At 47.3% G+C, this 23,897-nt stretch overlaps 1 protein-coding gene across 3 annotated transcripts in view; it reads right to left on the reverse strand.

The window, feature by feature from the left end:
* Positions 1 to 21,968: 21,968 nt before the first annotated feature.
* Positions 21,969 to 23,897, reverse strand: part of LOC144132494 (uncharacterized) — a 47,198-nt gene continuing 45,269 nt past the window's right edge. For all 3 annotated transcript variants that reach the window (XM_077664955.1, XM_077664950.1, XM_077664963.1), the window contains one exon: positions 21,969 to 22,214. In XM_077664955.1, the coding sequence (XP_077521081.1) occupies positions 22,076 to 22,214 (139 nt within the window). In that variant the 3' untranslated portion in view covers positions 21,969 to 22,075. The remainder of the gene's footprint in view (positions 22,215 to 23,897) is intronic.

Here is a 23,897-nt window from a genome sequence, read left to right on the forward strand (position 1 = left end):
TTCATGTAGTCTAATGTCTAACGCATCATTTTAAAGAAGGAATCATCCCAGCAGTAAGCGGAGTAATACAGGACGTTGTGGGCTATGGGCAATTGTTGCCAACTGTTGTTCTTTTTAGTTGTACATATAGCAACCACGCTTTTTCTGCGACACGGGACGCTTCAGCTATCACTTAAAAATGCAAACGTTTTGTGAGGAAAGGAAAGTCGGGCGAGGAGGGTGCCGAAATGGCCGAAACCAACTGTGTCTGAGAACTACCACGTTCCACGAAATACCTCCATCTCTGGGCTGCTGCAAACCCATTCCACAGCCGCTTCCATGTCTCTTTAGGAAACTCATAGACGGTGGCACAAGCTTTCCCTTTAAGTAATATTTTAAAACTCAATGCTAATCATGGCACCAACGCAAATGCCAATGCACCTTTCCAATTAGGGCTGCCTGGGGGTCGCCATATTGCTCGCTGGCCTGTTGTGTGCAACTGCATGGTGTGGCACAGTACTGTGCTTATATAGAGCTAGTATATAGGCACTGCAGGGCAAAGGCCTCTCCCATGTCTCTCCAATTACCTTGTGCTTTGCCAGTTGCGGCCACCATATCCCCGCAAACTTCTTATCTCATCCGCCCACCTAACTTTCTGCCGCCCTCTGCTACGCTTGCCTTCTCTTGGAATCCATGTGCGTGCGCGCGCGCGCGCGCGGGTGTGTGTGTGCACATGGATTATAAGAAGGCAAGCGTAGCAGAGGGCGGCAGAAAGTTGGGTGGCCGGATCCGCAGGTGGCAAAGGACAGGGTTAACTGGGGAGACATGGGAGAGGCATTTGCCGTGCAGTGGGTGTAGTAAGGCTGATGATGATGACGGTGATATGTCTATGTTTACAGCATTCCGTACAAAACAGATGTAGGTCGCCGCACCAGAGGTGTTGCGTTTATCTCAAACGGCGCAACTGACATTTTCAGTACATCGTTTCGTGCATCATTCACGCAATACAGAAGAATCATTCTGTGCGCAATGAGTGCACGCAATTTAATGCATGCACGATGTACCTTACAATCCTAGATAATTGCAAAAAAATATTTAGTATTTATGTAAACACGTGAAAGCAAACCACTATCATGCAATTGGCTTCAATGTCCATGCTAATGTATACCAGGTGTCCCAGCTAAATGTAACCAAGCTTTAAAAAAAAACACGAAATGTCCTAGCCACGTGAGACCAACTGAGGGTTGTTCAGATCCGCGTGACGTAGTCTAGATGCAGTATTTTTCGTTCTTCAATGTTAAGTAAGTAGGTAAGCCTAATTATCTAACTTTTTAATTATCACCCTGTGAAACAAAGTGTCAATGAGAAATTGTAGATCACTTTGAAAAACAGTTGACTGCAACGTTTGCACCAAAAAAAAAAGCGTTTACGTAAAGTAGTTTATTTGGCCTTAAACCCTAGCTCGCACAATAAAGAAAGCGTCCACGTGGCAATGGTGTCATTTAAGCTCCCCAGAACCCGTCTTAGAGAACGAAATCCATTTTACTGAAGTGCTCTCCCCGATTATTCTTTGCGTGCACATTAAAGCAGAGATGTGACCCAGCAGCTGGTCACGTGATAGCTTTCTTTTAAGGCCAATAAATAAACCTGCGTAAATCGTGCCTTCATGAAAACAGCACTGCTAGTGGTTTTTTGAGACGATATACAACTTTTACATTGACGTGCACTTAGTTCCTCAAATCAATAATTAAAAAGTTAGCTAATTAGACTTAAATAATTATCTTTGAAGAACGAAAAAATACTGCAGACTAGGCCACGCGACTCTGAACAACCCTCAGTTGGTTTCACTGGGCTAGAGCACTTCGTCGTTTTTAAAAGCTTGCAATGGTTACATTTAGCTGGAACACCTCGTATATATATGCGACACCAATAGAACTCAGTGAACATACAGTTGCATAATCAGCCCCCACCATGTGCTGTCTCTTCTGCGGAACAAACACGAGGACTTCTTCGTCAACAGCAGTGACTAAATATTTGTTCATGATCCACAGCGCCGAAATGAGCGGTGGCTCCCGAGAAAGCGGCGCAAGTAGATGTTCCCGGCGTAAATATGCGGGTCTCGCTGCACTTTTCGCAATTTCGAAGTTCGCGAGCATGAAACCAAACACCACCGTAGCTGTTGCAGCACCGACAACACTAACACATGAAGGGACACGACGCCAAAGTGTCTGTGACCGACTCCGCAAAGCAGGCGACAACGCCCGAGGTAAGCGACTGACGGAGCTCGAGAAAAACACGTAAAGGATGTGAAGCGGTTGCAACGGTTGCTCGGGTCAGAAATTCGAAGGGATAAAGAGTGATCGAGAGAGAGCGAGAGATCTTTTCATGGAATCTTTTCTCCATGCTTTTCTACTTTCAGAAACTTCTTCCGGTTAGATCTCGCTCTTTATTATACAGACGCTAGCGCCAATTTCCCCTTCAGTTACGTTCAGAGCGGATAGCGGACCAGTTACGGCTTCAGAGGGACGGTGAGTTGCTCGCGCTTTCTGTAGTGAAGCTCTGGCCACATTCAGGACCGTCGCACAGAATTCCTCCAAGACGAAAAAGTAGTGCGTTAAAACTTTTATCGCTTTTCTTGTTAATTACACAAAAGCCCAGGTAGCATCAATCATTAGAATAATGTTATAAATGTGCTGATGCCGGCCGCCATACTTGAGGTGCACGTAGCAGACGAACTATGGCAAGCCACCATACAAGAACCCTTGCTCCGCAAGCATGTTTTCTTCGCATGCCGCACTGCTCCTTGGAATCCGCGTACATCGGAGATTCGGCCGCCGGCGCGAAAGGAACGTCACTTCGATTAGGCAGTTGCATTTGTAAGCGCTGCTAAAGCCTGTCGAGGAAACAGGCGCAGCGACGAAAGGTGGTCGCGGGTTTGGTTCTCCTCGACTCTGGGATCAAAGCCCGGATAGTTGTCAATGACAGCAGCGCTTTTGTGAAACTATAGAGCCGCATGTGGTTCCGGCACATTCAAGGGGTAGAGATCGGTGATCCTGCCACCCGCTGCGGAGTGTGCGGGCATGAAAACACTGGGTAAATCTCGGTGAAAAGGCGCTGATTCTGTCTTGCGTGAGAGTCCTCGACAAACAACGCACACACATGAACAGGCTTGGGCATTAAGCCTTGGTACCACATTCGAGCAGTCGTTTTTTGACACAACGGCCGCTCATAAGACAGCAAACTGGACTATGAAGTCGCCTGAACTGCATATGCGTTTCACCGGATTAACGGAAGTGCTGCTGTCACTGACCGCTATTCGAGCTTCTATCCCAGAATCGAGGGGAACCAAACCCGCGACCACCTTCCGTCGCTGCGACTGTTTCCTTGACAGGCTCGAGCAGCGCTAACAAGCGCAGCTGCCCAATCGAAGTGACGTTCCTTTATGGCGTAGTTACGTGCGGCTATCGCGTCCGGCGACTACCGGCCGAATCTCCGATGCACGCGGATTCCAAGCGGCATTGCGGCACGCGAAGAAAACATGCTTTCGGAGCAAGAGTTCGTCTGCTACGTCCACCTCAAACATGGCGGACAGCGGTGGTAAGGCGGCGGTAGGGTTCCTCGATGCGCGCGCCCCCGGAGGCGCGGGTATCGGGCACAGCACAGCACACGAGCATGCAAAATAGCAGCTCATAAAATTCCACGTAAAAGGTGGATAAGAAGCCAGCATCCTTTATAACCGCTTAACTTCGTATATCCAAGAATTCCGTCTCTTTTTCTGAAAGAGGAATAGACGGGGTGCTGATGCATGAATCCCCGCTTTTGCCATCGCCCTGGCATCGATAATCTCACCTTATTGTGCACTGGTTCCGTGCCAGGATTTTGCAGCCGTGGAGGTCGGGTATGCAGGCAGGTTTGTGATTGCAACGGTGGCAATGCTTTGCCAGAAACCATGATGTAGTGGAAATTACATTGTTAGTGTGCTCGAGTAACCTTTCGTTAAGACAACGACCGGTCTGGCCGATGTATCTGCGTCCACACGGTAACTTAATCTTATAAACAACACCTTGATCACATCCAACAAAAGGTTTCTGATGGTTGATTTTGCATCCAGGACGCGGCTTTTTCATTGGATTTATCGCATTAGACAGTTTTATAAGTTTTACTGGGGCTGAAAACACCACCTTTACATTGGCCTTCTTGGCGATTTTCTTAAGGTTGTGCGAGATCTTATGCAGATAAGGGATGACCACAACATTTTGCTTTTCATCTCTTTCTCCCTTTTGTACCCGTCAGACCTTTCGCCTTTTCTCTTTCAGAACACTTTCCGCCAGTGAAACTAGCAAATCACTGGGGTAGCCAGCCGCGCCAAGACGGGCAGTTTGTTTCATTAGGATTTCCTCAACTGTGTGAAAAGACGACCTATTCAACGCATTACGAAAGCAAAGCTTTGCAACACCCCTTTTCGCTAATTTCGAGTGTGCCGAATCATACGGAAGAAGTGGATTTTCCCCTGGGATCATAAGTCCAACAGGTATGGTTGTTCGTAAACCGGAGGCTTCAGTCCAAGAAACGGATGCTTTCATCCAGAGGCAGTTCATGGGTCAAAGTTAGAGGGTTTAAACACTCTTCGAATATTCTTAGAATACTCCCGATTGTTTCGTCAAGAGGTCGGCCTGTCTTTTCTATTAAAATCAGAAAGTCCTCCACATATCACGCAACGTTTAAAACATGGCAGCGTCCAGACGTGCTATCAAAACATTGTCGCACTCAGGAAGAAATAAATCGCTCAACAAGAGCGCTATACATGAGCCTATACACACACCTTGCTTTTGTAGAAACGTGTCATTTCCCATTCTACGTACGTAGATGTCAGATAAAAGTGCAATGGTTCCAAAAATCCGCCTATATCTATACCCGACTCATTCTGGAATGTAACAGCTCCAGCCTTATCGATACACGTAGGTTTCTACGCACGACAGTAATCTATCATGCGTGAGCGAATAAAACAAATCCTTAATGTCAATAAAAAAAGCCGTCACTGATTTTCCATCTATTGAATTCAGATAGTTAGCAATTTCATTTGAATTTCTGATCAGGAACGGGTCATCCACGGTAAGCTTGCTCAGCTTGTCCTGCAAGAAGATTCCAATGCCCTTTTGCCACGTTCCACGTTTCGACACTATGACCCTGAAAGGGCACTCTGGCTTGTGCGTCTTCGCAGCAGAAAACATTTGTAAGGGCAAACACTTGCTCTTACCGATGCGGGTCACAAGTCCTGTCAGATTGAGCCTGTTACACGGTTGCTTTGCTTTTGATTTTGCCCTCTTTAGTGAAACTTTTTGGCAGTCAAACACAGCATCCACAGCCTGTGATGCCTTGCGGGAGGTTTCCGCGGAAAACACAGCGAACCCACGTTCTTTATCAGCAGGCAGAACACACAGTGCCTCTTTTTGAAGGTAGGCTAGCATCCTTCGAAATGCTAGCCTGGGGGTTGATTGCTTGTGTTGGCCGAGCACATCTACATCTACAGCATATCTACACCACTTCACTTTCTAGATCTACACCGCTTTCTAGATTGGCTATGTAGCGCTGGCGGACGTGCTTGTTGCGTACGCTCGTTCGGATTGTGCATGGTAAACGGGCGCGAACAGGGGCAGTACTTCCTTGTGCAGTTCAGTTCCGGACGCTCATAAACGATCTCCTCCGACACCTTTACTCTTTGTCGCAATTCTCGAAATCCACAACACAGCATGCATTTCCTCTGCATTCCCACATCTTCGTAAAAATAACACATTCGGCGGCCACCAGCGGTTATTCCACTGCTATAGTACCCACTGCTGCGTATTGCGTACACACCGATGACTTACACGAGGCCCGTAATGGCGCCCGCCGTGTTCCGAGCGTGCCTGTGGCGCTATCTGGCCGGAAAGGGACGAACTCCGCGCTGCTCTGAAAGGATGCAATGGAATGTGCCATGAGTGATAGTGGTGAACGGGTAATAAGAAAAGTTTCGCAACAAAACAAAATAATGAGGCTGCACAAGCAATCTATGGTGGACACAATCTAAAAGGTGTGGACGCAAAGTGTTAGTTGACCAACATGTTCACAGTAGATAGTATATGCACTGGCGCTCATCCGCGCCGCGACGCTTCGGTGCACCACCGTCTAGGGTGCCTCGATGCCCACGCCTCCGGGGGCGCACGCATCGAGGCACCCTACCACCGCCGGCCGCCATGTTTGAAGTGCACGTAGCAGACGAACTCTTGCTCCGCAAGCATGTTTTAACCGTTAAGGACCCCGTGTCACAGAAAAGCTGGTGTCGTTACTGAGGAATCTCTAGCGGCTATTCAGGTGAAAATTTTCAACTGTGACCATTTGGTTCCAGTTAAAGTGGTTTAAGGAACAATTCTCCAGTTCAACTGGTCCAGTTACAACTGGTCCCAATTGAACTGGAAACTTGTTCCTTAAACCAGTTGGCTACTGGTCCCAGTCCAACTGGAAACTTGTTCCTTAAACCAGTTGGCAACTGGTCCCAGTTGAACTGGAAATTCGTTGTTGAAACCAGTCACTGGTGGCTCTTCAGGAAGCACGTCGTGTACGTAGAGGCAGCATAGTTCACCAAAGCCAGAGAGCAATGTAGCACTTGAAAATTCATGCCTGATGTGACCAGCATATAATGGGCTGCGCTGCGTGCATGTTCACAAAGCTTGCACCTGAGCGTTCAAGTGATGAAAGCACAGTAGTAAAAAGATCTGTCTAAACTTTAGATTGATTTGCTCCATAATGCCTTCAAAGTTTTGCACATGCAAGACGCCTCTCAGCTTTTATTGAGTCCTGAATCTTCTCGGTGAGGATTGCAGTCAGGTCCTGCATTGCCGGGGGACGTCAATCTGCGTGGTGCAACGTTCCCCAGTGGGACAAGGCTGCTGCAACAAAATAGCGAAATATCACACACTTGATAATGTACTCATTAAAGTAGGGTTACCTGTAATGACCAACTTGCACTGAGGCGATAGGTCAGGGTTGCTCCAAAAAGAGCATAATGTATTTCATTTTTGTAGGTGACAAGAGAATAGCACACAGCAACCACTACAAACAAGCCCAGTAATTTACCGACGCAAGTCCATGAGCCGTCAAGGGATGCTCTTGCGGCACTAAAAAGCAGTTTTGCTGAGTGGAGTTTGCTTCCACACGCACTTTGGCACACCATCCGAATGTGTGCCCACTTTTCGGTTGTAGATCTCAGTTGCATACATCACCAGCCTTTGTTTCACTGCACAGTGATCGAGTTTGGCAAAACAGCCAAGCGAGGGAGCATAAAAATATAACGTGCCGAAAAATATGCTAGAATTTTTACATTACAAACGCAAAAAAATAGCATAAAATTCACTTCAGTGAGCGAACTGAGTACGCACCTGGAGGGGCGCGATTCCAGTCGGTGAAAACGACTTGTAGTCCTAATTCGTACTGCTGGGTCCACTTCGCCGTGTAGTAAAAACAAGTAAACTGTTTTCCTTCAGCCCCGTCAAGAAAAGAACTGTTGAAAAATCTCGCCAAGAAGAGTAGGCGAAAAGTTATTCCATGTCGCGGGTCTTCGAACACAACGTTCCCATGGAACGCGATGAGAAATTGCACATACTGTCCTCCCAACCATTGCCGCCATGGCTACTCTGGGTGCGTTTCAATACTCCAAGTAGTAGGTTCAGCATAGTTGCACCACCGCAAAAGAGGCCTCGCCTGTTCAACGGAGAAGTCTGAGCTCCTGAGAGTCAGGCGAGGAAGGCGATCGGAGGAAGATCTCAACGTCATCCTCGAAGGGCAAAAAATACCGGAGAAAGAACTAATTAGGGTGTTGAGAATGTGGGTGCAAAGCAACCAGCGATGCACACACGAATCGGCCTCCTCAAACAAGCAACAACGCAAGTCACCCGAATGATCACCCGCGTATCGCAAAGAAGAAGCGGTATGAAGGAGGGGGACACGATAAAGCTGGTCAGAAGCCTCCTGATCAGCCGAGTCATGTACTCCCTCCCCTACTACAACGCCAACAATGGCGAAAGGGGCCAAGCCGACGCCATCGTGAGGAAAGCCTACAAGACAGCTCTTTACCTGCCAGCCACCACATCAACGGAGAAGCTGCTGGCCCTCGGACTTCACAACTCGTTCGAGGAACTCAAAGCGCAACTAGAGTCACAACGTGACAGGCTCCAGCAGACGACCACTGGCAGAGCACTCCTCATAAGACTCGGGCATCAAGCAACGCTAAGAGCAGAGCAGAGAACAGCGAGTCTGCCTGATAATTTCCGCAGTGCCATCAAAATAGGCTCGCTCCCCAAAAATATGGATCCATATTTACACGCAGCTAGGCGAAACGCCCGTGCGAAAAATGTCGAAAAATACTTGGAAGTCAAGGCGAACACGGTCTACACGGACGCCGCGATGTACCCCCGGAGACGGGCAACAACGGAGCAAAAAGTCGTCGAGACAGTAATAGGCTCAAACTATAAGGAGATCACTTGCGCGTCGGCACGGGACTGCAGGGTAACCAAGGGAGAGGAAATGGCTGTTGCTCTCCCGGCCGCGGACGGTTATCGCGCGAATAAGTCCTTAACAATCCTCACAGATTCGAAAGAGGCATGCCGTAACTACATTAACGGCAGAATAGGTCATAAAGCGCTCCAAATCCTCCTCCGCGCAGGCCTACCCAAATATCACAGTAGACGCACCATTTTCTGGATACCGGGACACACCGAGATAGAAGGCAACCAAAGGGTCGATAGAGCCGCTTGCTAGTACACTAACCGAGCACTCTTGAACGAAGACACGGAGGACTTCTTGAGGGTAATCCCGACGTACTCTGACATTCTAAGTTATTGCAGAGGGACGAGACTAAAGTATCCTCTTCCCCACAACAAATTAAATAGACAAGAAGCAGTTTACTGGAGGAAGCTGCAAACGGGAACCTTCCCCAATTTACACATCCTTAGCAAAATGTTCCCGAACCAATACAGGGACATCTGCCCATGGTGCGGTGCAACACCCACCCTATACCATATTACTTGGGAATGTGACAGAAATAAAGCATTACATGGCTCAGCAAATCCGAGTGCAGAGCAGTGGGAGAGTGCGCTCTCCAGCGGCAACCCAATTTGGTCATCCATGCCCAGCGAGCGGCCAAACTCAGCGGTGCCCTGGAATATGGGCGCCGACCTCTGCAAGACGCAGGAAGACATCTGCTTGAAGATGAAGACCTCTGTCTGACCGAAAGACCTTGTTAGATCATTAAAGTGTATCCTATCCTATCCTGCACCGCCGCAATTTTTATTCTTCCTTTCTTCTTTCGATCCGCCGCGGTGGCTCACTGGTTAGGACGCTCAGCTACTGATCCGGGGTTCCCGAGTTCGAACCCGACAGCGGCGGCTGCATTTTTATGGTGGAAAAACGTTAAGGCGTCCGTGTGCTGTGCGATGTCAGTGCACGTTAAAGACCCCAGGTGGTCGAAATTATTCCGGAGCCCTCCACTACGGCACCTCTTCCTTTCTTCGTTCACTCCCTCTATCCCTTCGCTTACGGCGCGGTTCAGGTTTCCAACGATATGAGACAGATACTGCGCCATTTCCTTTCCCCGAAAACACATTATTAATATTATTTCTTCTTTCACTCCTTCCTTTATCCCTTCCCTTACGGCACGGTTCGGGTGTCCACCAAGACTTGAGAGACATTTACGGCGCCTTTTCCTGTCCTACAAACCAATTTTCACTTTTTTTCACTCTCTCGCGCTCTGCACAGACATGGACCCTCAGTGAAACGTCAACCTTCAAAGTACTGCGAAAACAACACCCTATATTTTGTTGCGTTGTGAGGTTGTCTGCCTAAGCTCCAGATTAGAAGACTGAGGCCTCCTTTTACAAGCGATGCTGTTAAGTCTGCGGGATAATGTATTTTAAATACGACACGTAGTTAACCTCAACTTACGCTGGAAACCAGCGCGCCTTTGCGCCTTCTACAGAATATAATGGCGGAGCAGCTGCAGCAACAGGCTTGATTTAGCTGACAGTTCGCCCGATCTTCAGTTGTATTGTATATGTTTCGCTGCCCATGCACCCATCTTTAAGACCAGTTTTGTATGCGTTACCGATAAAAAAGTAAATAAATACGTTACTTGCTACGCTAAGAAAAAAAGGAACGCGTTACCGTTACCGAAAAACAGTACCGCACGTTACTTTGCCGTTACTTCATGGCCATACATTTTAGTGCGTCTCCGCCTTAAGAACTCACGATGACAATTTTATAAAGCTCATATTTCACATAAAACTTCTAGCCCAGACAATTATTTTACGGGATATCCTGATTTAACGAGAATATTTCACACAAACGTGCGGGAGCTTAGCAATGGTATAATGGCATAAAGTTGCCTGTAGAGTTATATGTGTTAGATTCTAACTTTGTGGCACATGGTGAATCCATCTTCTGAATGTGGCATTAAACACAAAATGGCACTTCATCATCAATTTAGCTTCATAAAGAAAACATCGCTGAACCCTCAACAAATTCACAGTAATTCTGAAAAATGTGATGTTCCAAAATGCTCGGCATGCGTCCACACTGTAGAGAGTTGTGTGTGTGAGTGGTCCGGGAAGGGGAGCTAGGCGAATGCGAGTGTGGGAATGGGTGTTCGTGCTTTACGGCTATTATGTGTTTTTTTTAGTTGGGTGCATCGTGAAGGGCAGGTGGTTTCTGGCATGCATGCGAGCCGCAACAGAGGTCGTCGACAGCACCTGTTTGTTCATTTGCAACATCACATTAGGTGCTCTGCGCTTTTTTTTCTAGAAAAAGGAAACGAAGTGGGCGGCAACTGGAACAAAAAGTAACTAGTAACGTGACACCTCACGTTACCGAGAAATGTTAACACAAGTACGTTACCTGTTACAGGTCCCAAATGGTAACGAGTACATTACTAAGTTACCGAAAAAAGTAACGCGTTACCGGCAACGCCGTTACGTGTAACGCGTTACCGCCAACACAGCTTAAGACTAACGTTTTCTATGCCTTCGCAGACGCATATGAGCGCATTTCGGCAACCTATAAGTAGGGTCGTCCACTGCGGTGTAGTATACTCCCGAATTCAGGTGGCTTTTAACGTCAAGAAAGCATCGAATTGCGTCGCGAATTCCTCGCAGTAGATATCACAGATCCACCATAGATACACTTGCTACCCGCGTAGAAAACCTCGGCGTAGTTCACAGTAGCAATGTCAATTGCTTGGTGCTGTGTAGGCTTAACTTTTAAAGCGGAAGCTTTACTACGCCAGCCAGCGAGCCATTTCGACTCGTCGCGCACTTCTGCCGTGTGCCGTGGCCGACGAACGACCTTGAGCGGCCGTTGCCTAGCAACGCCGCAGCCGCGCTCCAACAGATGGCGCCGCCATCGACGCAGGAGTTATATATATATATATATATATATATATATATATATATATATATATATATATATATATATATATATATATGTGTATATATATATATACATATATATATATATATATATATATATATATATATATATATATATATATATACATATATATATATATATATATATATATATATATATATATATATATATATATATATATGTATATATATATATATATATATATATATATATATATATATATATACTTCGCCTCAGTGTATTCTAATACCACCGCGATATCTAACAGCTGATTTAATACCTGCAGCGGGTCCTTGGACCCAAGATATTAAACTTATTTTTGGAATATGGCGGAGTGCTTGGCTTGCGGCACTCTGGCACGGGTGGGCTTGGTATTGCACTGCCTCCGGAATCGCCCCGGGGCATATTAGCGCGGGCCTTTTCTTTATATCTTTGCTCTCCTATCCTTTAACTGTCCTACTTTCAGCTCGCGGCAGCGAGCGTGGTTCGGCTTGATTAAGTAGGCAGGCCCGTGCACTTTCCTTTTCTTTCTTCCTATCATCCTCACCATCATCATCAGCAGCAGCGTATTATAGTCGTTATAGAGAGCGCGAAAGAGACCCAACAACGACAGAAGGAAGCGAGGAAGAGACAACGCGCTCAAGAGACGCCAGAAGAACGCGCCGCACGGCTCGAGAAGCGTCGAAACGAAGACGCGGCTAGAAAAAGTCGTGCCCCGTCCCGGCGTGACTCTTCAACTGCGGAAGAGAGGGGTTTCTCGAGAGCGTCTGAATGAGACGCTGCGTAGACGACGTGCCGAGGAAACGAAGCTTTCGCAATTCAACTATATGGTTAGCCGAGCTAAACCACAGCCATTTTTTTTAGCGGGAGCTACACTAGGCTACCAGTCGAGCATTTCGCGGTACACGCAAAAGGCCAGTTGTGCGCATGCGCCGTTACCATGGTACATGGGAGAGGCCAGTTGTGTGCGCATGCGCCGTTACCATAGCAACCGGGGAGGAGGAGTGGGTGCGCCGCGCGCTTCGTCACCGCCGTCGCCGCTCTTTTTTCCAGAGTCCCTCCTTTATCCCTTCTCTTATGGCGCGGTTCAGGTATCCTCCGATATGTGAGACAGATACTGCGCCACTTCCACTTCGGGAGGTGGTTGATTCACACAGGTTCACCCTATGTTGCGCTGAGCCGTGGCGGCATCCTTCGGCACTGCGTGGAACTCGTTTTTTAACAGTGAGGGTGGGGCACATTGCCGGCGGGCGCGCACATTACAAAAAGAGGCGCACTGCTCAGACCACAAGCTCCAGGTGCAGGTTTGCGACCACGCAGCGCCGAGGGATGCCGCCACGGCTCAGCGCAAGATAGGGTGAATCTGTGTGAATCGATGTCCGCCCGGCCTCTGCGGCGATTGTCCATTGAGGCGCCCTCGCCGCCTGAGCGACACTGCGGACGAGTTGTGTTCGGCCGAGACGAGACCTTGTCTTGCAACGAGGTTCAGGCTCTAGAATGTGCTAAGCCGGCACTGCAAAAAATTTCATGCTTCCGTCTATTCTCGACCGCGAGTTTGGAACACGGAATCCTGGATTTTTTTGCCACCTACAGGCGAGGCCTGGCATTGAGGGGTGCACTGTGCGGACCCGGCAGGGCAGTGCAGAGACTGCCAGGCAGTTAAGCTTTTTCCTGTTTCCGTGTTTCGGAAACTTTTGTGGGCACCAGCAGATAACTTGACCGAGAGCGATTCACAGTGAGGCTAGCAGCACTTAAAGGGGCCCCGAAACACATAATCAGTGCATTGTTTAGCCTCTTGGTTGCATATAATGAGTTATAGTGATATTAGCATCGGTCGTGACGCGTATACTCCGGTTTTTAATATTTTAATTACCTCGCAAAAACAAATTAGTGGCGCTAGCGGTGTTACCATGCAGTGGCGGTTTTTAGCAGCGGATATGACATCACTTTGCGGGAGCTGGATGATTGGAAAGAGTAAACATACTGCAAATTGTGTTAATAACTAGAGATACGTTTTGTCAAGTTTTTGTGTTTTATATTACATTAACAAAACCAACCTGTTTGCCCTAAATAAAGGCACTGTAAAACAAGTAGTAAAACAAAAATACACCACCAGAGTCTATGGCTACTTTTTGCATCGAAGGACTTTGCGCCTCTCTGTAAACATCCTGCGACCTAGCACTCAACACTTATGGCTACTCTCTATGCATCTGAGAGCGGCTTTGCGGAATCGACGCTTGTTTTGTATCGTCCTTTTTTATACTTAGTACTCTGCTTGCTGTGACACAAAAAATGTTAATAATTTTTTAAATTGTAACATATTACTTTTGTCGCAGCTGTAACCGCCGTTCACAGTTTGTGCTATTATTGATAAAATACGTTACGAACTCCAACGCGCTGGCGGCACAGAGAATTACACCGCGCTATCTGCACCGCCGGACGGCGTGTCACAGTAGTTGGAGTCGCAGAAAAGAGCATTTCGGTGGTTGGACAATTGTAAATAAATAAATAAATAAAATGTTACCCTGCCCGAAACGCGTATGTCACAATGGGCTAGAGGGCGGGCTTAATGAAAAAAAATAGCTGTAATAATAACGCGGGCACATGCTGCAGCGCAACCCATGCAAACACGCAATGCAGAGTTGGAAATTGTGTTATTCGCCAGAAGAGCATCTACGGGCATTTTTGCATGCAGCACACAGTGCGAGCGGACTGATGTTGGCCGATAAACAAGGTAATTTCACAGTACGTACACTTAATTCGGCGCCTAATGACTACACGGTGTGCTGAGCCGCAGCAGTATTTATTTCCTTCTCGACGTCCCTCCAAGCAGTAAATACTTCCCGTTTGGTTTTCACCCACGACCAGTTCTGCCCAGTTGGCCCTCAATTGGGAATTTTTGCTGCCCAGTTGACCCACAAATGGAACCACTTACTTCCCAGTTGGTGGCGAACTGGAACCATTTTCCTCCCACTTGGCCCCAACTGGGACCAGTTGCGCTCCAGATGGGCTTCAAGGTGGTACCAGTTGGCGTCCAACTGGAACCATTTGAATCCCAACTGGAACCTGTTTGTTTCCAACTGGAACCAGTTACTCCCAGTTGAAACCAGTTACTCCCAGTTAAGTTTCCAGTTGAAGATTTTCACCTGGGAATCATTAATTGAACTGCCACGGTGGGCAGCTTATGATAACGTCACAACATCACGTGACCTAGGTGGCCCACGTGCTAGAAGCAGGCGCGGACAGACAGACCCCCGCTTTTCGCCGGAGTGGCAGTGCTAGGGCACTGAAATGGCAACCACAGGGATTTTCCACTCCAAACTCGGGGAGTTACATGATTACCATTATTCAGCCCAAATGCATCATTTATTTGAGCAGTTTGATTTTTAAGTGGCCTCAATAAAGTTTTATTTTAAGCGAGGGCATAAAAGCCTCACTGCAGCGGAAAGCCGGCACTGGGAGAACAGACTAAAGAAATAAACAATTCATACCTGGGAGAGCGGGACCCGAACCACACAGCGGCGCTAAAAAATCAGTTCCGCTGGCCGCTGCTTCAGACCACGACATCGACACAGCTTTTATTTAAGCATGGTATATATTACATTGAAATTATATTCTATTTACATTAACTAACTTATTTAGGAAATGCCACGAAACACATCGCAAAATGCCAGATCAACAGATCACTAGACGCAAGGTAAGGCTCAGCACATCACCAAAAGGGTGTGCCGCTCTCGTTTGAAGGAGGTCGGTTCAAACACTTCCCTCAGAGGAAAAATCAGTTGGGAAAAATCTTAACATCCTGCCTGTACGAAATGCCAAGCTCTCCAACTGTTGTTGTTAGCCTATCAAAGGATGGCACATACCCACACTGGGGGATCGGCCAAGCCAAGAATCGGGTGACTATTCACCTGTACAGAGGTAATTAAAATGAAAAGCACGCGGGAAAGCAGCACCGGAGGATTATTCCTCATGAAAAGGGATGAAAGTTTTGATTTCAAAATTAATAATAATAATAATAAATAGAGGGACTGGAACTGAATTATTAAGTCAAAATGTAATAATTGAGAGGAAAGAAAATTTTGTAACCCTTAGCATGGCAGTCGGTGAGATTACAGCAGGAAATTGAGAACAGCAGCACAAACAGATCTGTGGCTGAACCCAAATGATAGAAAGAGCGGGCTGCTTAAACTAAGGCCAAAGGGCCGCAAGGGCTTCTCCAGCAACCTTCTTCTCAAAGAGGTGTATCGGCGACAATAGAGCAAAAAATGCTCAATAGATTCAGGCTCACAGCAAAATGCACAAAGGGGAGAAAACGCCAAACCCGATCTGTGTAAATAGAAATTTAGAGGAGGGATTCGGCACCGCAGCCTCGTCAGAGATACTTCACGCCGCCGAGATCGACAAACTTGCCTGTTCTAAGAATATCTGAGATGCTGATAATCCGCCGATGTTACAAGTGTTGTGTCTTGCGTGCTTAAAAACCCACGTCGCCGAAACCTAGATGCTGTAATATATATAGGATGTAGCTGGGATTATAGGCAACACGGGGCTGCTTAGGGAAGCCTTTGCGAGCGTATCAGCAATCTCATTAACTGTCACACTGCTGTGACCGGGAACCCATACTAAACGAACAAGACTCAAATGCGGAGGAAGCAGGGACATGAATGTGTTGAAAATGGGATCATCAACATGCGCGGCGAGGGACGAACACAGATAAAGAATCGGTAATTACTGCCACTGCGGTAATAGAGGAGTGTGGCTTGCGCAGTGCAAGTACTGCTGCGAGAAACTCTGCTTGAAAAATAGGGGTGAAATCTGGAAAGCGCAGTGAAAAGGACCACTCTAAATGTGAACAGAATATTTCCACACCTGCCTTTTCATTGCACTGCGATGCGTCGGTTGCTATTGCAATTTTTGTAGGTAGGGTCCTTACATGATCGCTAGTCGACCATTTAGAATACAGGGTGGCAAAAGCTTTGCATTTTGGGGGAAAATATCGTCGAAAACAATGTGGACAGCAGGCTCTCTGCATAGCGCAGGAAGGTTGTCATAAATTTTCACATCTAAAGGCTCAAGTAAGCTTTGCACAAACGCCACCTGTGGGGTATGAAAACGAGACCAGAGGGCACTAGAAAAAGAGGTCGGCTGGCAACAGGAAAAGCTTTGTGAACGGTGGAAATGAGATTCGTAGATTTTTAGGTAAGTCTGCACAGTTAAAAATTGAAGACGAGATAAGAGAGGGGGAATGTGGGCTTCAAGGTACAGCACATTGGTCGTCACAAATTTTGGGAGGCCGACGCACATCCTAAGTGCTTCCCTCTCCAAAAGGACGAGAGGACGAAGTTTGTATGCAGCCGAGCCCAAAAAGAACACAGATCCGAATTCTAAAATTGGCCTGACATACATTTTGTAAATCATTAATAGAGCATCTCTTCGCATGTCGTACCGGTGACTACATAGTCTACGTAACATGCTCACGGCACGAGCCCCTTTCACCGCAACATGATCAATGTGGGGTCGCCAGGTGAGTTTCTTGTCATAAATGACCCCTAGGTATTTTAGAGATCGAACCTGCGGTATTGGTTGTAACTGGAAAGTGAGAGAGACCACTACAGGATTCTGTAAAGGGAAAACAAGGATGGTGCACTCGCTAACATTTAACTTCAGCTGTAAGCTGCACAGCCAGTGCTAAAGGGTACTCAAATATGACTGCAAAAGACCATACAGGGAATGTATATCCGGCGCAGCCGCAAAAAACGCAATGTTGTCCACATAGACGTAAGTGCGTACATGGCGATGGAGAGGAATTGAGCTCAACAGAATATTAAAGAGCACAGGAGAAAGAACAACTCCTTGTGGTACACCTCTCGTTTGTTTGTACCTCTCTGAATGAACACCATTATGGACGCAAAAGAATTCCCTAATATAAAGAAATGCAGATACCGAAGCAACTATATAATCTGGAAACTGAAGAGACTGTAGCTTATGTATTAGGATGGAGTGTTCTACACTGTCATAAGCTTTGGCGACGTCTAACGTAACCAAAGCCGCGACCTGGCGTTGACGACGAGCAAGAAGAATTCTGCTCTCAAGATCAGCATGTGCATTCCATATCGAACACCATGGCCGGAATCCGAGTTGACACGGGCTGAGTAGCTGTGCTTGCAATCCCGTAGTCTTCGTCAGGTACTCGCGTTCACGCCTGCATGTTAAACTGCCAGTCTCTCACGCTGCAGTTTGAAAGCGTGGTCTTCCTCACCTTCCATCCGTGCGCGAGGAAGCGTCATCAGACAAGCAAGCAGCAAACCGCACGAAACGGCTGGAGATTACAAGCATTGAAATTCAGTAGACCCAGCGCTATCGCAATGTCATAGGGTAATGGTAATTAAACGACCTACAAACGTGCCTTGTCCTGAGTCTATTCTGTGCTTAGCACTTATTGTAATTGTCGTGGCAAATGCTACTGCATTGTTTTCTAAATATTCTTGGCGTGCATTACTTTTTGTGCGCAGACAAAACAACGCGCTGACTCACGCTGACCTGAACCGCGCCGCAAGGGAAGGAGAGAGTGAAAGAAACTCGAGTTTTAAAAGGACTGTTAGTGAGGGTGAGCCGACGGCGAGGGAGGGCGAGGAAATTTTGGAATTGAGGGTGAAGGCAAGGGAGCCGGATAACTTTTCAAAATGAGGGTGAGGGAGGGCCATGGATTCAAACTTGAGGGTGAGGGAGGAAAAATAAAAATGAGGGCATTTGCCCACCTCTCCTCTTAACTAGCCAAACATACGCCGAATATAAACACATTTTCATTCTATTTAATAATATGAAGGTTCAGAAAGAAACAGACGTGCATAATGTCATTATTGCGGTGGCTGGTCTGCATGTGTCACTCGGGAACTGTGGCCACGTGCGGAGAGCTGCTGCGCTTGCTTTACGGTAACAAGAAAGCACATGCAATTCACCGTAAATGATGCAAAACTAGCTGGGAAACGTTGTATCAGTGCAATGTTCACCTGAGTGCGAGAACTAATTCTTTTGCACTTTCTCATTCAAAATTTTGCCCAGATTTTCTCTTTATGGTGAAATATAGAGGTCTGAATCATGCGAAATTGCCAAAAGCAGTGCTTACGTGAAAATGTCATTAATTTTTGTAGTATTCACAGTTTCAATAGAAATGAACTCACCACAAACATTTTGTATGGGTCACCTTTAATGAAGACAATGTGAACAATTGTTAGGTTAGTTTTGGCTTCAAATATATATATATATATATATATATATATATATATATATATATATATATATATATATATATATATATATATATATATATGATGGCTCCTAAACTTGAGTTTGTGGGCTCTAGAGAGATGCCAAATTGTTAATGGTCGGCGCACGTATTTATTTTTAATGCAATATTAGCCGCTACTAACTTTTTTATTTGTTCAAAAATATTTTGGGGAAAAAATGTAAAGTTCTGTGCCAAGAACGGGGAAAAGCCAACTGAGCAATAGTTGTTACGCGAGTTACGCCGCCTCGTAAACGAAGGAACTCAAGCTTTCAGACGCATATATGATGCAAATCCGTATTGTCTCGAAATCGACGAACCAAAAGACACCAACTCTGAAAATAGGGAGCCTACATGTCGCGCCCCCTCCCGGCGGCAGGTATGTAGGCTCCCTATCTGAAAAGCGTTAGCGACGCCATCTATTGCTTGCACAGGAAAGCGCCACGACGCGGAGGGCGCCGAGGTCAGCATCAAAAGCTGCGCAGGTCCGTTGATTGCACCACTGCCGCCCTTCGTGGCAATCCGGCGCTGGTGGCTTTCAGTTCGTCGATCTCGGCGCAGACGATTGCAGAGTTTAATCATTCACGGCTAAGCATCGCTAAGTAAGCATTGTTGTAAAACTTGCTGCCCGATAAAAGTTACAGTACGCAAGCTCTACATGTGCTCACTTTTACTGCAAACGAGCCAGCAGTTGAAGCAAGAACTTTTTTTGATGTCGTCACGATAAAGACGCACAATACTGTATACACAAGGGCGACTGATTGGCTGCCGTCTGCGCACTGCCTGCGGCAGCAGGGCAGAAGGCGGAGGTATACCTGTCACACACCTTAATTGTATTCAAACTTCTCATACTGCTGTCATTGGTTGATCACCGGCTGTGTGCCGCATAGCTTGGCTTTCAACGCTGCTCCTGTCTCGCTCTTGCCACGCTTGTTTCCACTTAAAACGCTTTGCCTAGATGGCACAGACTGATCTTGTAGCTTATCTGGGCACGCTTGGCCGGCGGAATTTCAATGCCGTACACTTTCTTTGGGAGTGACCACAGGAGCGCGCCAAGATGGTGCGCGCCGATATCGCGGTGTGTTCGTCTTGTGACGAGACTTCCTGCGAGCTTGGCCGAGCCCAATAACGCTGTGCGCCCTTGAGAGCTAGGAGCTCTGGCTTGCGGTGGCGTGCTCGGCGCACTGCTGTGCACCCGGCTACGCCAGTGTATGCTCAGAAATACGGCGAGCGCTCTAAACAGCGAAAAGAACGTAGCAGTTTCAACCCGAACACTATAAAACATCCTTTACACTGGAATTCTATGGAGGAAGCAGGACCGCCTTGAGAGCCCCCAAAGCGTTTCGCATGTTAGAGGTCGGGAGCGAAAATGCCTATCCCCTCTATCAAACAGCTAACATTAGCGCGCATTGCACACTCACGACCGATCCAAAGTTTTTTTTTTAGCCTCGCGTAAATAACGCGCACCTGACCTTCAGGGCCGGTGTTCTGAATGTTCGCTTCACTGCGTCGCAATTGGCCGGTGCTGTCATCTTTCAAAAATCGCCAGATCGCGTCGTGATATAGCAAGCACCTTTCGAAACGAATTGTTATAGCATTGTAAGGGGCTGAGCTTAGAAGCGAAGGCCGAAACGGGTCACCGACGTGAGGGCGCGGGAAGAGCGCCCCGTAAACCGACAGTACACGCGTACGCGTTGCTGTCGGGAGTCAGCCTGGCCCCTGTCCTTGAAAAGCGGGGGAGCGTTTATTATCTTTTCCCTTTCCCCCGTGCAGCTGGGTGCCGCTGAGAAGGCGCCTGCGGTGTCCTTGGCGTCTGCTGCCTTGGGGAATCGTCATACCCCTCCCTTTGTTGTGAAGCCTGCTGCACGGCACTGGGGACGAGCCGTGTCTTGTTTACGCCGCTACAGTCCGTAGTAGATAACAGGCTTCCGGACCCGGGTAGACCGGCGAAGCTGGGGGTGCAAAGGGGCCGCACTTGACTGCTGTTGCCGCGCCGAGGCTGTTGTAGACGGTTCGGTGCTTAATGAGCAGCGAGGTGGGGACAGCTGTTCCGTGCCCGTTGTCGCTGCTAGTGCAGGAAGAGGCTCCTCGTCGTCTGAGAGAACGCCGGGCGTCCTTTGCGGTCGCACGTGGTCCGCGTGCCTGTTCCACAGCGTTCCGTCTTCGAGTTCTATTTGAAGCGACGAAGAACTTGTGGGATGGCGAACCGTTCCGGCAATCCAAGCTGGGCCTGGTCGGAAGTTTCTAACAAAGACGGGCTCGCCGGGCGAAGGCAAACAGTTTTTGCGTGCGTTACTGTCGCAGCGCATCTTTTGCTTCAATTGCTTGTAGTCCGCATGCGCCCTTAGGCCGGCGTGCATTCGCTGAATGGGCGTTTGCAGCTGCCTGCCCATGAGGAGCTCAGCGGGAGGGGACCCAGTAAACGCATGCGGCGTTGTTCTGTAGGAAAGCAGGATCCTGTCGATGTTTGTTTGGAAATCTCCAGGCGCTCCCTTCTTGAGTTTCCCCTTAATTGTTTGCACGATGCGTACCGCTGCTCCGTTCGATGCTGGGTGGTATGGTGAAGTGTCGCAACTGAGAACGATTTGCTTGGAAGAATCAAAATGATGTAGTACCGGCGCAGAAGTCAGGAGAACTTTACTTTCTCTGAAAGCTTGTTCCTCTACGCTTGTCCACTTCCAAGGAGTTCCTTTTGTAAGTAGCAGATTCAAGGGCCGGAGAACTGTCGAGAGGTTAGGCAGATAACGCCTGTAGAAATTAAAGTCCAAGGTAGCTTTGAAGTTGCTTGACGTCCTTGGGACATAGAGCATTCACGACAGTTTCTATTTGCTTTGGTGTTTTCCTCACTCCGTCTGCGTTTATGACATGGCCCAGGTACTCAGCTTCTGTGAAGGCGCCTGCGGTGTCCTTGGCGTCTGCTGCCTTGGGGAATCGTCACACGAATGATGCCAAACACCGGCGACAAGAACGCGGCTGATTACCGCGTGCTTTCGTGGATGACGGCCGGACGAACGAGCGGGACGTATATAATTTAAGTTCGACTCCAAAAAAAAATGTGGAAACTTTCTCCCAGTGCGAACCCTCTCCCCAAATTTATGTCAACTTTCCTGGAAAAAAGTGGGTTCATTACGCGAGTAAATACGGTATACCACTTGGCTACTAACAACAGCAGTGGTCCTCATGGCTGGGATCAAAAGGGAAGAGCCGTCAAAATGACTAGAATTTTTATTTACACCGAGTGCCCAGCTATACATGCTCGCATATCTGGCTGACAGCAAGTTGAAAAAAAAACAAAAAAACTCAGTCAGCACTAGGGACATATGGGTGTAGACATCTTCAACAGAAGCTCCCGCATTACTTAGGGGTCTGCCTCCGGTGAGGGTCTGCCTTGGGGGTCTGCCTCCGGTGAGGTTGAGGCAGTAACTCCATTGCGCAGTACACAAGGCTGTCATGCAGAGTCACAATTTCCTGATGTCTCCGCAGAAGGACCTCCCTGCATAGGCAAGACAAGCACAACACATGCTGGCCACCTATCTCCAGATCAAAGTGCAGCTAAAGACCGGTTTTACAACACACACTAGATATGTGCAAAGGAAGCAGCTGCAGCACTTGTTGACAGAAAAGACAAACTTGAAATACACCACAAAGTAGATGCAGATATGTAAAAAAGGCAAGCTGCAGTCATACTGTTTGTTTCGGCCATAAACAAACATTCTAATGAACTTATTACCAATAGACAACAAATGTCAGTGCACATCTAAATGGAATAGATATGCTTCCACTAAAAAAAAACTGGCAGGGTTTTAAGATAGCTAAACAGAGTTCGAAAGCATGTGTTTAGTCTGGCTGGCTCATGTTTTGCTTTGCTAGGCGCCGGCACGTCTGCCGATTATATTCAGGGTGTCTACCAAGCTGATGTTTCCAAATTCCCCGAGTTTTGCAGGTTTTCCCTGAGTGCATTGTAAAATTCCCTGAGTGATGCAGTACTTTGCTTTATATGAAAACAAGCTGACACAAAGCCGCCTGATGGTATCACTCTCCAGTAAGCATATTAAAAAATAAAAAAACGATTTAACCCTATTTGAATATGAAGGAGTAGTGTTTATTTCATTTAAAAAGAGGGGAGAGATTGACAAAATGCATAGGAAATTGAATATCTTCGAAAAAATGCTAAAACAAATTGCAGATTGAATTGAACATTTTCAATTACGAACTAAAAGGAAGATGCATGCAGAAACAAATAATTTTAAATGCGAGATATTTCTCTACTGATAGTAATCACAATAGTGTGGGACCTGAACTTTAGTGTTACAAGTGCGATTCTCTCTCGGCAAGTCTATTTAGATAAACTGCAGATTATAGAAACCTTAGTTTGTAGAAGTGAAAGAGCGACAAACCTCAAAGTAACACTGGAAAGTCAACCTCAAGTTCGTGCACAATGCTTCGGTGTTGTTTCAGTGCTTTAGAGATTTTATTTTCGTTTGGATGAGGGACACTTGCATCTCGGTGCCAGCCAACACTTGCTCTTTCACAGAAGTGGCGGCATGCTTCCTTTCCCGTTCCTTCCTCAGTGCATCGGCCCTTTCTGCCTTTTATCCTCTCCAGCCCCTCTTTCCACTGTGCGTTTGCCCCACGGACCATTTGGAGCATCCTCTTGGCCAGGTGAACGTTGGCAACTCCTCCTGACGACATAACAGCATCATACATGATTCGCTGGGCGACCAGAGATTTCTCCTTCTGATTTTCAACAAGGAATTCCCTGTTAACAGAAAATCCCCGCTCGACAGACATTTCTGTGCAAAAGAGAGAGAATCTGACAAATGTGAACATTCTTTATTCGAACCACAGATGCCTGCCCAAAGGGCATCCAGCCGATGTGTGCTCCTACTTAAATTTTTCAATGACACTAGCGTCGAGGCTAGGGAGCATACATATGCTTGTAGTACCGCAACGCCCGGTCAGCTTCTGTTCCTGTCATCCATCATCCATTGGTGCTTTGTTAGAACTTCAAGTGCACCATTTAGACGCTGTTCCCCCCAAGATCGGGAATCAGCGTGCATGCGGGATCCAGAGATGATCCCCTCGCCAGCTTGAACCTGACCTCCGCGATTTTTTTGGCGCAGTTCTTCACGAAAGTGACGCAGTCCCTTCTGAACCCCAGGATAACCGAATCTGA

This window comes from Amblyomma americanum, chromosome 1 (assembly GCF_052857255.1).
Source record: "Amblyomma americanum isolate KBUSLIRL-KWMA chromosome 1, ASM5285725v1, whole genome shotgun sequence".
Classification (NCBI taxonomy): domain Eukaryota; kingdom Metazoa; phylum Arthropoda; class Arachnida; order Ixodida; family Ixodidae; genus Amblyomma; species Amblyomma americanum.